The following is a 13,497-nucleotide window of genomic DNA, read 5'->3' as shown; positions in this document are numbered from 1 at the left end:
TGTCTTTACTGAGGAACAACTCCCCTGCTAATGAGCTCACCCACTCCTGAGCACTGATCTGTGCATTAGGGAAATCTAGCACCCTCAAGGAACCTGTGTCTCCCCAGTGGTTCAGTTCACTACGCCCCATCCAGGGTCTCACAGGAGTCAGTCATGGAAATAAGGTTTCAGCTGTAGAGCCAAACATTTTGGAGTGGGAAATATTTTCCCCCTTCACACTTTAAGCCCCAGGGTCTTCCCAGGTGCCTCCTAAGTATCTTTCTTTTCTTTTCTTTTCTTTTTTTTTTTTTTTTTAACACAGTATCTTGTTCTGTTGCCCAGGCTGGAGTGGAGTGGTGCAATCACGGCTCACTGCAGCCTCCATCTCCCAGGCTCAAGCAATTCTCCTGCCTCAGCCTCCTGAGCAGCTGGGACTAGAGGTGCATGCCACCACCCCCAGATAATTAAAAAAAATTTTATTTTTTATTTTTTTGAGATGGAGTTTCATGCTTGTTGCCCAGGCTGGAGTGCAATGGCACAATCTCGGCTAACTGCAATCTCTGCCTCCCGGGTTCAAGTGATTCTCCTGCCTCAGCCTCCGGAGTAGCTGGGATTACAGGCACCTGCCACCACGCTCAGCTAATTTTTTGTGTTTTCAGTAGAGACAGGGTTTCACTATGTGGTCCAGGCTGGTCTCAAACTACTGACCTCAAGTGGTCCACCTGTCTCAGCCTCCCCCCCCCCTTTTTTTTTTTTAAGAGATAGAGTTTGGCCAGGCGCAGTGGCTCACGCCTGTAATCCCAGCACTTTGGGAGGCCGAGGCGGGCGGATGGCAAGGTCAGGAGATTGAGACCATCCTGGCTAACACGGTGAAACCCCGTCTCTACTAAAAATACAAAAAATTAGCCAGGCGTGGTGGCGGGCGCCTGTAGTCCCAGCTACTCGGGAGGCTGAGGCAGGAGAATGGCGTGAACCCGGGAGGCGGAGCTTGCAGTGAGCTGAGATCGCGCCACTGCACTCCAGCCTGGGCGACTGAGTGAGACTCCGTCTCAAAAAAGAAAAAAAGAGATAGAGTTTTCTGTGTTGTTGCCCAGGCTGATCTCGAGCTCCTGGCCTCAAGCAATCCTCCTGCCTTGGCCTTTCAGAATGCTGGGATTACAGGCATGAGCCCACAGCACCCAGCCTGTTTCCACATTTTGAGTCATTCTGAGTGCAGAGAGGAAGGCCGATACCTTGGCAGATGTCAAAGCCAATGTTTTGGAAGGTCCCAGGAGTTGGTCCACCGTTCTCTTCTTGCCACTTGTACCACTGAGACAATCTGTACTTTTGCCTATTGATGGAAACACCAGAGAGACCCCATTAGGATTGGGGAACAGGAACAAGGACCAGGGACAAATTGTATCCCCATTTTTAGCTTGTCCCACTGTCCACCTCGAGGATGAAGTGATTAGAGGCAGAGGGATCAGAGGAAGAGGAGGAGCTGGAGGGAGTTGAAAGAGGAGGTGGTAGGGGCTTGCTTACCGTTTCACCTCTCTCTTGGAGTGGAAAATGAGCATCAGGAGAGCTACCAGGATGATTAGCACCAGCACGACCGCTGCCCCCACGAGGCCGTACACTAGACTCTTCTGGGTGCCCTGGTTACAGTCCTCCCCACTGTACCAGTGAGTTTCCGTGGTCACGCAGCTGAGATGGGAGAGAAGCGGCGGGTTAGGGAGAGAGAACAGAGTCAGCACCAGCTTCAGACCCGGGCCCTGCCCAGTGGGTGTTTAATGAAGAGGAGGTGAGAAGAGATTGCCAGGGTGCATAAAGCAAGGCGCCCTGAGGGGATGAATGGAGATGAAGACCAGCATCCCTGGAGGTGGTCCTCAAATGAGCTCAGTTCCCACTCCAGGCTTTTAGATTTTGCCTCCAGTTGCAACCCAGGACCTAGGACAGTTGGCCCAACTGTGGGTCTTCCCTGGGCTGCACCCCCAGGGACTCCAGGACCCCACAGTGATCTTGCATCCACCCATTAACAATCCTCACTTCCAGCCCTCCTCTCTGTCAAGAAAGCCAGGCTGCAGCCCTGACCAAGAGCTCCCATTACACCCCTGAAGCTCTTCCTCCCTGCTGCCTTGAGATGCTCTCTCTAAACCCTGTTCCTTTCTTCCCCTTTCCAGCTTGTGACCCCCTCTTCCAGGAAGCTTTCCAAAACTAACTACTCAGGTCTTTGCCCACATGTGGCTTCTTCACGCATCTGATGCTCCATCTGGTCTCTCTCTTTGGTTCTGTTTCAAGTGGCAACGTTTTTCTTTGCTTTCTTACCTCTGTGACTGGGCTAGAGGGGTTCTCCCCACTCCTCATATGGGTGTGTAACCTTCTGTTTCTATTTCACCAGAAGACGGTCTTGTTCTCTCTCTGGAGAGAGAGCAAGGCTGTGTCTCTGTTCCCCCTGTCAGACAACCTTCCCAGGAGGTTCTCACTGTCCTCAGCCCTCCTTAGCACAGACAGGACACAGCTAGGCTGTTCTGGACATAGCCTTGGAGCTCAACTACTCATGTTTTACCCCCATCCCCAACCCAATTCCTCTGCAGCTAGACACATTCAGGAGATGCTGGGACCTAGTCCCATGACCTTGGCCTCCAGGCAGTGCCTGGGGTGAAGCCCTGGACGGGAGGGGAGGACCAGGACATCTGGGCTGGGCTGGAGGAGATGGGGGAGCACTCACAGGCACTGGGGTCCACTTCGAGACATCTGGCACTTGCCATAGTTACAGTTCTTGGAGGCATTGAAGCCAGACTCACAGGGGCTGATGCAGTATGGTTTCTGGTCCTGGTACTCCACTACGAAGTAGTCTCCATATACCTCGGCCTTCTGCCGGCATTCCTCTGGTGGAGGGGTGCAGGGATGGGGAGCAGCCATGATCAGGGGGCTGGGGGGGGCACTGTCCCGCTCCTCCTGGGCTCCCCACCTCTCCAGCCTTCCCCCAAACCCCTTGTGTTATCACCTACCTACAGGGTCGTATTGGGTCACTGTAATGTTTTGCACTTGGGTGCCAGTGGTGTTGAAACACATCAGGGCTGTGAAAGAGACACATAAAACCCCTCATGACACATACATGCTTGTTCTGCATCCTCAGGGAGCTGAGGCATGTATGTGTGTGTGAGAAGGGGGTGGGCTGTGATGGGAAGGTGGGAATTTGGCCCCGGCAGAGGAGCAGCATCAGCCTCGCGTCCTATGACCCTCCAAGTGTCCTGAGCTTTTTTGTCCCATGCCTCCCTTTTCTCTTATTTTCTTTCTTTCTTTCTTTCTTTTTTTGAGATGGAGTCTTGCTCTGTCACCCAGGCTGGAGTGCAGTGGTGCAGTCTCGGCTCAATGCAACCTCTGCTTCCCAGGTTCAAGTGATTCTCCTGCCTTGGCCTCTCAAATAGCTAGAACTACAGGCGCCTGCCACCATGCCCAGCTAATTTTGTATTTTTAGTAGAGATGGGGTTTCGCCAGTTGACTAGGCTGGTTTCAAACTCCTGGCCTCAAGTGATTTGCCCGCCTCAGCCTCCCAAAGTGCTGGGATTACAGGTGTGAGCCACCATGCCTTTCCGATGCCTCCTCCTTCCCTCTTCTGCCATGATCCATACACTTAGATGAACTCCCCTGTAACGAGGCCCATGGGTCCCCATTTCCAGCAGACTCCCCTGTCCTATAGCCCTTAGTCCTGGCACCCTGCAAGATCTGGTCTATTTGTATGTCTGGCCTTGCAGGTTCCAGGACGAATTCCTGGATCTCCACGTTCTCTTGCTGTCTCCATTTGCCTTCGCCCCTTCCCCTACCCCAGGGACAAAATGGGCTGGAGGATGATGAAGGTTAAAGACTCTCTCGGCCCAATCCTGGGGCTTCTTTGGGCTGCACCCCCAGGTACTCTAGGACCCCACAGTGATTCTCGCACCTGCCCATTAACCATCTTCACTCCCAGCCCTCCTCTCTGTTAAGAAAGTCATGCCCCAGCTCTGATCCCCTCTCCCTTCCCTCCCTAGAAGCCCAAGAGTTTACCTGAGCAATTATCATTGGTCATTATTTGCTCTGCAGTCACTTGTGTGATTTTTTGTTTCACTACCTCGGTGGCATTGTCCAAAACTGTCTTGTATTCTGGTGTGTACTTGGTTCTTAGGAGGACGTCATGCTCCACCACCACACTGCCAAGGCTGAGGAGGGAAGGGAAGATGTCCTGGGGTCAGAATTGGGTGCTTACCTTTCGAATCCATCCCAGACAGGCTTCACCCTCTCTTATCCCAAGGGAAGGCAGAGCTGGCAGGAGCACAGTTGCGGTGATGACTCTGTCCTAGGCACTGCACTGGGCCCCCTGCTATAGGAGTTCTCCCAGCAGTGGTGCCTAAGATAACTTTCTACAAAGTGAGTCTCCAGGAAGTCTTAGGGAAGCCTCAGTGATGAAGATGGATGGAGGAATGGGAACCACAGAAGAGGCCATCCTTGAGGGCTTTGATTTTTTTGTTTTGTTTTAGAGACAGAGTCTCACTCTGCTGCCCAGGCTGGAGTACAAGGGTGCGATCCTGGTTTACTCTAACCTCTGACTCCTGGGCTCAAGTGATCCTGCTGCCTCAGCCTCCTGAGTAGCCAGGTCTACAGGTGCATGCCACCATGCTCTGCTATTTTTTGTACAGACAAGGTCTTGCTATGTTGCTTAGGCTGGTCTTGAACTCCTGGCCTCAAATAATCCTTCTACATTGGCCTCCCAAAGTGCTGGGCTTACAGGTGTGAGCCACTGCACCTGGTGCCACCTACATTTATATATTGAAGCCCTAACCCCCAGAACCTCAGAATGTGACCATATTTGGCGATAGGGTCTTTAAAGAGGTGAGTAAGTTAAAATGAGGCCATTAGTGTAGGCCCTCATCCAGTCTGACTGGTGTCCTTATAAAAAGGGGGAATTTGGATATGCAGAGACAGCAGGGAGGTGTGCACAGAGGAAAGACCATGCAAAGACACAGCAAGAAGGTGGCCGTCCACAAGCCAAGGAGAGAGGCCTCCAGAGAAACCACACCCCCCCACACCTTCATCTTAGACCTCCAGCCCCTAGAACTGGGAGAAATAGATTTCTGTTGTTTAAGCTGCCCCATTGGTGGTATTCTGCAATAGCTGCCTGAGCACGGTAATGCAGGAGGCACAGTTCTAATTGCCTTTATAATTATGACTGCTGCTTCCACACCACAGACCCTCTTCCCACGGGCCCAGACACTTACCGTAGGTTTGTGATGTTCACCCCAACATACTCGGGGATCCCGGAATACACAATGTTCATCTGAAAGGCAAGGGGCCACTGTGTCATCCCAGAGACACCATGGGGCCTCTCCGTGGGACATCAGGAGGGCACAGGACCAGGGGATGCTCCTGTCCTAGAGCATCATAGCACACTCATCAAATGGAGTGGTTTCTTTCCAGAGACCTGCCCTGCCTCAGGGGCCTCCTGCAGCCCCCAGGTAAAACCTGGCCTCGTCTCTTCCCCCCTCCACTGGCAAGCCCTGAGGACATGGGGGCCTGAGGGAACTCCTGCACATCTAACAAGGGAACAGCCCCCTGTTGCCTTCTTACCCTACAAACTCTGCTCTGGGGGGAACTGAGTGGCCATGGGGCCTTGCTCTCCCAGACTTACCTGTTCTGTGAATGTCTTATTGAACTCCCGGAATTCCTGGGAAGAGTGGTTTTTTAGCTCCTCGGTGAACTTCACACTGGTCACTGTCACAGTCATTTCCATTTGGGCAGAGACAGTCTCCGGTGGCACTGAGGTGGGTAGACTTACTGAGCAAAGCGTCCCTGAGTTTCTTACTCAGAAGTTTTGCCCCCCAGCCTAGGTGGAGGGAGTGACCTCCATTGTATTTTATGGTAAAATTTTGTGCCAAATTTGTATCCAAAATACACCTTCTTGTTTTATTTTCTTTTCTTTCTTTTTTATTCATTTTCTTTTCTCTTTCTTTCTCCTTCCTTCCTTCCTTCCTTTCCCTTCCTTTCCTTTCTTTTCCTTTCCTTCATTTCTTTTTCTTTTCTTTCTTTCTTTTTTCCTTCCTTCTTTCTTTTTTTTGACAGGGTCTTGTTCTGTTGCCCAGGCTGGAGTGAAGTGTTGAGATCATAGCTCAGGGCAGCCTTGACCTCCTGGGCTCAAGCAATCTTCCCACCTCAGCCTCCCAAACAGCTAAGACTACAAGTATGCGCCACCACACCCAGCTAAGTCTTTTTTTTTTTTTAAATCAATGAAATCTCACTATGTTGCCCAGGCTGGTCTCGAACTCCTGGCCTCAGGCGATCCAGCCTCAGGCTCCCAAAGCACTGGGATTACAGGCGAGAGCCACCGTTCCTGGCCTATTTTATTCATGTTGTAATACCTTAGCGTTCTTAGCTCTGGGTGGAAAAAACCAAACCAAAACAAAACAAAACAAACACCACAGTCCAGAAGAGGCCCTATTCCTGGCCTCAGATCAACGTGGAGTAGGAACTGGTGCCTGTATGGAGGTTGGGTCCCAGGGCATGGGGAGGGGGGAGGGCCTGGGGTTGCACTCACCTATGTCAATGCTGTTAACCACCTCCTCACACCACTCCCCAGAATAGGGGGTGGGACACTGGCACTCGGACCCAACCCAGGTGCCTCCATTCTTGCAGCGTTGATCTCCAAACCCTGTGGAACAATCACAGAAGTTTTCTTTCCAAGTTCCTCCATTGAGGCAGCTCACTGAAAGGAACAGGGATCTACTGTGTTTATATGTTGGGCACAGCACTTTACAGCTTACAATGCATTTGCACGGACACTGCCTAATTTGTTTTTGTTTTTTGAGTCTGAGTTTCCCACTTGTCACCCAGGCTGGAGTGCAATGGCGCGATCGTGGCTCACTGCAACCTCTACCTCCCAGGTTCAAGCGATTCTCCTTCCTCAGCCTCCCGAGTAGCTGAGATTACAGGTGCCCGCCACCATGCCCAGCTAAGTTTTTGTATTTTTAGTAGAGACAGGGTTTCACCTGTTTGGCCAGGTTGGTCTCAAACTCCTGACCTCAGGTGATCTGCCCACTTCGGCCTCCCAAAATGCTAGGATTACAGGTGTGAGCCACCACGCCCGGCTCCAACACTGCCTAATTTGATACTCTCAGGAGACCCTGGGGGTGCACAGGACAGTTACCATTATCCTCACTTCACAGATAGGCAAAGTGAGGCAGAGAGAGGCTAAGCCACCTCTCCATGGGTCCACGTTTAGGCTACACTTCACCCAGTCCTAGTCCAGCATGCTTGACTTTACCCCGAAAACGTGAAGAAAGAGAAATCTGACACTGTGAGAGGTGAACGACACAGTCAGGGCTGAGGAAGGAAAAACCCAGGTGAACTTGACCAGTCTAGATTCCACCCAGGTTGAGACAGAGATGGTCGTTGGTCTTCAACACCTGCTTTGGAAAAGCCCATACTGGCAATCGTTACTGTTATGACTCTTTCTGATTCTTTTTAATTTACTGGGATGTGGAGTTTGAGGGAGGAGTTTAGATCTTATTTTATTATTTTTTTTGAGACAGAGTCTCACCGTGTCGTTCAGGTTGGAGCGTAGTAGTGCAATCATAGCTCACTACAGCCTTGACCTACTGGGCTTAAGCAATCCTCCCACCTTAGCCTCCCATGTAACTGGGACTGCAGGCGTGAATCACCATGTCTGGCTTATTTTTAAAATTTTTCTGTAGAGATGCGGTCTTGCTCTGTTGCCCAGGCTGGTCTCAAACTCCTGGTCTTAACAAATCCTCCAGTCTCAGCCTCACAAAATGCTGGGATTACAGGTGTGAGCCATCACGCCCAGCCTAACAACTCCTTTTCAAATTGCAGGACAACAAATAAACTCCTCTTAGTTTAAATAGGTAGGAAGTAGTGATAGCCAACTCTTGAATATCTGTGCCAACCAACCTGGAAAATCTAAAGCTCTGTTTTCTTGGTTTTACCTTGAAAATCGTTGTGCCTGGGTAGATCAGTAGTCAAGGTGTGTTTTGTCTGGGGAAGGGCACGAGGTATGTCTAGACTCTGTAAAGACCTGCCTCACCCCTGCCTTCTGGTTTACCCTAAACAGACTCAGAGAGCAGGATCCATATTCAAGAAAATCACATCATGCAGCCTCTATTTATGGGCTTTTGCTCCAAGACATTTGGAAAGAATTGAAGAGAGATTTAAGAGTCCTGGGCACACCGGGCACCCATACATAAATCAGCCTCCTCCCTCCGTCTCTTTCCCGCTTTCATTACTGAAGATGCCCAGACCTGAGCTAAGTGCCAAAACACAGGCTAGTGAGAAACAACAGAAGCAGACGCTGGGGTGTGTTCAACCATTGCTCAACAGTCTAAAGGGAAGGCCAATCTCTGGGGAAGAGGAGGAAGACAGAAGGACAATCTGCTTTTAAAGATACACCATATAGTGGGTCCAGTGGCATTGCAGCCAGTTGGCCTTTGTCGTAAGACGCCTATGAGGCTTCCTGGAAATACAAGGTCCAGATCTCCTATCTGAAAATTCTCAGACCACTCATCTGAGAATCGGAGAGCTCGAGAAGACAAAGACATATTGGAGAGAATCCAGAGAAAAAAGCCATAGGATAGAAAATTCAGCCAGGCATGGCGGTTCACACCTGTAATCCTAACACTTTGGGAAGCTGAGGCAGGTGGATCACCTGGGGTCAGGAGTTCAAGACTAGCCTGGCCAACATGGTGAAACCCTGTCTCTACTAAAACTACAAAAATTAGCTGGGTGTGGTGGCATGCGCTGTAACCCCAGCTACTCGGGAGGCTGAGGTGAGAGAATCGCTTGAACCCGGCGGTGGAGGTTGCAGTGAACCGTGATCGCGCCATTGCACTTCAGCCTGGGCAACAAGAGTGAAACTCCGTCAGAAAAGAAAGAGAAAAAAGAAAAAGAAAAGAAAAGTTCAGGCAAAGTAGAATTCAGCAGAGGAAAAAAATCACAAAGTCCAGAGAAAACGTAGTAGTCAAAAACTGAAGAACCACCTTCATCGTCATCAATTCAAGATGGGATTGGGCAGTTCTGTGGGCAGACACAGATCATATACCTGTGAGCCTAGTCATCTAAATAAATCAGAGTTTTCAAGTATTTTAACTAACATACTTTAAAAAATGTGTGCAAAATATTCTTAATCTGGGAGTCATACTCACAGGTCTATTAGTATGTTACATGATTCCTGTAATACAATATATGGGATATTATAATAGCAGGTATGCAATAGTGCGATTCTCACCCTAACAAGAGAGAAGAAGGCTGAGTGAAAGTTCTTGAGTCAGAGAAAGGAGAGGGATACGTAAGGACAGCAAAACACTCATAGGTATTGGAGGTAGAATTCAGAGCTGATAGAAGTGAAGGAATCTTCTTTTGCTTCTATAGTGGATGCTCAGGGGATAAGATGAATCAAAATAAAAGTGAATGGTGGCAGAGATACTTGACAAAGTTACACATGAATGAATTGGCAAAAACCTTCTGCAAAAAAAACCAGTTTGTGCTTTAGTATGAACAAAATCAGTGAGAAAATCCGCTAGAAAGTTTACAAAGTAAACGAAAAAGTTTAAAATAAAACATAAATAAACCACTCAGAGTTAATAACATCATGGCATACAAAGTGCAATGGAACAGAGACCTGCAGAATACAAAAGAGAGAAAACAGGACTTGTGGACAGAATACTGGAGATTGAGGTGCCCAGGCAAAGAGAGGTAATACTTTGTTCAAAAAAGGGGAACTTGTGCAAGAAACAGCGAGAGTGGAGAAGTGAGAGAGTGCTGAGACAGAAAACCTTGATGTGAGTTTTATCAGTTGGAAAACAAGTAAGTCAGAGCAAAAGGAGTTTAGAAGTAAACGTTTAAGAAGAAAACCACAAAAAGTAGTGAGTGGAGATTGAAAAGAAAGGTCAGTTTCAACAAGGAAAATTCTTTTGAAAAGTGTCTGTTCTTATCCGTTGCCCACTTTTTGATGGGGTTGTTTGATTTTTTTCTTGTAAATTTGTTTAAGTTCTTTGTAGATTCTGGATATTAGCCCTTTGTCAGATGGGTACATTGCAAAAATTTTCTGCCATTCTGTAGGTTGCCTGTTCACTCCATGGAATACTATGCAGCCATAAAAAATGATGAGTTCAAGTCCTTTGTAGAGACATGGATGAAGGTGGAAACCTTCTGAGCAAACTATCGCAAGGACAGGAAACCAAGCACCACATGTTCTCACTCATAGGTGGGAACTGAACAATGAGATCACTTGGACACAGGGCGGGAAACATCACACACCGGGGTCTGCTGTGGGTTGGAGGGATGAGGGAGGGATAACATTAGGAGAAATACCTAATGTAAATGATAAGTTAATGGGTGCAGCAAACCAACATGGCACATGTATACATATGTAACAAACCTGCACGTTGTGCACATGTACCCTAGAACTTAAAGTATAATAAAAAACAAGGGGGGGAAATTCAAGAAATCACTTACCTGTGGTTGTTGGCACAGTAGGAGTTGAGGTGGGGGTGCTCTTAACTGTAGTAGTAGTCGTGGGGACAGTGGTGGTGGTCACCGTGGGGGAGGAAGTGGTCCTTGTGCTCCCAGTGGTCATGGTAGTGACAGTCGTAGGGGTCACAGCCGTGGAGGAGGCAGAGGTTGTTGGAGGTGTACTGGAGTGAGCAGGAGAAAATATAGGTGGAATGGTGTGAGAAGTGATTGTTGACGGCCTGCTGGATTCTGATGAAGGGGTCACAGGATGGGTGGTGACAGAAGTAGAGGTGTGAGGTGTACTGGCTGCAGAAAGCGTTGATGCAGAAGTAGTGGAGCCTCTGCTGGTTGTGCTGGGGGCAGTAGAAATGGTCACATATGTGAGAGGAGCTGCAGTAGTCATTGCAGTTGTTGTAAATTCCTTAGTAGTTGAAAAAGATGTGGTGGTACTACTAGTAGAGGTTGATGGTGTGTTTAGTTCTGTGGAAGTTATCACAGGGGTAGATACAGCACCAGTTGTTGCAGGAATGACATCAGCAGTAGAACTGGTGACAGGAGTGCTGGGAATAAAAATGGTTGTCCCAGGTGTGCTTCCTTCTGTGGTCATTGATATAGATCTGGTGGTGGCTACAGGAATGGTGGGAGTTGAGGCAGCTTCAGTAGAAGGGGTAAAAGTTGTGCTTGTGTCAACAGAAGGTGTTGAAGGTGTGCTGGCCTCAGTAAAGCTAGTTGGAGGTGTGATGCTAACACGGAGAGTTGTTAATGGAGTGCTTCTTTCACTGGTAGTTGAAATATGTATGGTAGTGCCTTCGGCAGGTATGGAGGATGAACTGGCTTCGGTAGAGGTGAGCAAAGGTGTGCTGGTGTCATCATGAGGTGTTGAAAGTGTGCTGGCCTCAGAAGGACTCGTCACAGATACAGGGCGGATGAGAGTTGTCAGTAAAGGGCTTCTTTCACTCGTAGTTGACATTGCCATGGTGGTGCCTTCAAGAGGTGTAGGAGATGACCTTCCTTCAGAGGCAGTGGTCATGGACATGGTGGTGTCAACCGATGGTATGGGAGGGGTGCTACTCTCAGGAAACCTCGTAACAGGGGTGGTACTGATAAGAAGAGTGGTCCCAAGGGTGCTTATTTCCGTGGGTATTGACACAGATATGGTGGTAGTGTAAAGAGTTGCAGAAGATGAAATGGCCTCAGTAGAAGTGGTCACAGGTGTGCTGGTGTCAACAGAAGGTATTAAAAGGGTGCTACCCTCAGAACTAGTCACATCAGTGGTGCTGAGAGGAATAGTTGTTAATGGAGTGCTTCCTTCAGCAGGAGTCGTGATTGGCATACTGGTACTTTCAGGAGTTGCAGAAGATGAACTGACTTGGGTAGAAGTGGTCACAGGTGTGCTGGTGTCAACAGAAGGTGTTGAAAGGGTGCCGCCCTCAGAATTGGTCACAAGTGTGGTGCTGACAGGAATAGTTGTTAACTGAGTGCTTCCTTCACGAGGAGTCCAGATTGGCATACTGGTACCTTCAGGAGTTGTAGGAGATGAACTGACTTGGATAGAAGTGGACACAGGTGTGCTGGTGTCAACAGAAGGTGTTGGAGGGGTGCTACCCTCTGAACTGGTCAAAAGTGTGGTGCTGACAGGAATAGTTGTTATTGGAGTGCTTCCTTCACTAGGAGTTGAGATTGGCATGGTGGTGACTTCAGGAGCTGTAGGAGATGAACTGACTTGGGTAGAAGTGGTCACAGGTGTGCTGGTGTAAACAGAAAGTGTTGAAAGGGTGCTGCCCTCAGAACTGGTCACACGTGTGATGCTGACAGGAATAGTTGTTAATGGAGTGCTTCCTTCACTAGGAGTCGAGGTTGGAATACGGGTACCTTGAGGAGTTGTAGCAGATGAATTGACTTGGATAGAAGTGGTCACAGGTGTGCTGGTGTCAACAGAAGGTGTTGAAAGGGTTCTGCCCTCCGAACTGGTCACACGTGTAGTGGTGACAGGAATGGTTGTTAATGGAGTGCTTCCTTCACTAGGAGTTGAGATTCGCATGGTGGTGATTTCAGGAGTTGTAGGAGATGAACTGACTTGGGTAGAAGTGGTCACAGGTGTGCTAGTGTCAAGAAAAGTTGTTGAAAGGGTGCTACCCTCAGAACCGGTCACACCTGTGGTGCTGACACGAATAGTTGTTAATTGAGTGCTTCCATCACTAGGAGTCGAGGTTGGCATACTGGTACCTTCAGGAGTTGTAGCAGATGAACTGACTCGGGTGGAAGTGGTCACAGGTGTGCTGGTGTCAACAGAAGGTGTTGAAAGGGTGCTGCCCTCAAAACTGGTCACAGGTGTGGTGCTGGCAGGAATAGTTGTGAGTGGAGTGCTTCCTTCACTAGGAGTTGAGATTGGCATACTGGTACCTTCAGGAGTTGTAGGAGATGAACTGGCTTGGATAGAAGTAGTCAGACGTGTGCTGGTGTCAACAAAAGGTGTTGAAAGGGTGCTACCCTGAGAACTGGTCACACGTGTGGCGCTGACAGGAATACTTGTTAATGGAGTGCTTCGTACATTAGGAGTTGAGATTTGCATGGTGGTGACTTCAGGAGTTGTGGGAGATGAACTGACCCGGGCAGAAGTGCTCACAGGTGTGCTGGTGTCAACAGAAGTTGTTGGAAAGGTGCTACCATGAGAACTAGTCACACGTGTGGGGCTGACAGGAATAGTTGTTAATGGAGTGCTTCCTTCACTAGGAGTAGAGATTGGCATTGTGGTGACTTCAGGAGTTGTAGGAGATGAAGTGAGGTAGGTTGAAGTGGTCACAGATGTGCTGGTGTCAGCAGGAGGTGTTGAAGCTGTGCTAGGATGAGAAATGGTCACCGATGTGGTGCTGACAGGCATAGTTGTTAATGGAGTGGTTCCTTCACTAGGAGTGGAGATTGGCATACTGGTACCTTCAGGAGTTGGAGGAGATGAACTGACTTGGATCGAAGTGGTCACAAGTGTGCTGGTGTAAACAAAAGGTGTTGAAAGAGTGCTACCTTCAGATCTCATCACACGTG

At 49.0% G+C, this 13,497-nt stretch overlaps 1 protein-coding gene across 1 annotated transcript in view; it reads right to left on the bottom strand.

The window, feature by feature from the left end:
- The window catches only part of MUC17 (mucin 17, cell surface associated), an 18,059-nt gene extending 5,209 nt beyond the window's left edge, over positions 1-12,850 (bottom strand). The window contains exons 1-11 of the mRNA XM_026456597.2: positions 12,328-12,850; positions 11,825-12,150; positions 10,459-11,647; positions 6,527-6,640; positions 5,624-5,751; positions 5,214-5,272; positions 4,006-4,157; positions 2,970-3,038; positions 2,687-2,846; positions 1,501-1,662; positions 1,212-1,309 (exon numbers count right to left, since the gene is read on the bottom strand). Of these exons, the coding sequence (XP_026312382.1) occupies positions 1,212-1,309; positions 1,501-1,662; positions 2,687-2,846; positions 2,970-3,038; positions 4,006-4,157; positions 5,214-5,272; positions 5,624-5,751; positions 6,527-6,640; positions 10,459-11,647; positions 11,825-12,150; positions 12,328-12,850 (2,980 nt within the window). The remainder of the gene's footprint in view (positions 1-1,211; positions 1,310-1,500; positions 1,663-2,686; positions 2,847-2,969; positions 3,039-4,005; positions 4,158-5,213; positions 5,273-5,623; positions 5,752-6,526; positions 6,641-10,458; positions 11,648-11,824; positions 12,151-12,327) is intronic.
- Positions 12,851-13,497: the final 647 nt, after the last annotated feature.

The sequence above is a fragment of the Piliocolobus tephrosceles genome, chromosome 8, assembly GCF_002776525.5.
Source record: "Piliocolobus tephrosceles isolate RC106 chromosome 8, ASM277652v3, whole genome shotgun sequence".
Classification (NCBI taxonomy): Eukaryota; Metazoa; Chordata; class Mammalia; order Primates; family Cercopithecidae; genus Piliocolobus; species Piliocolobus tephrosceles.
This window is presented reverse-complemented; position numbering and strand designations above follow the sequence as displayed.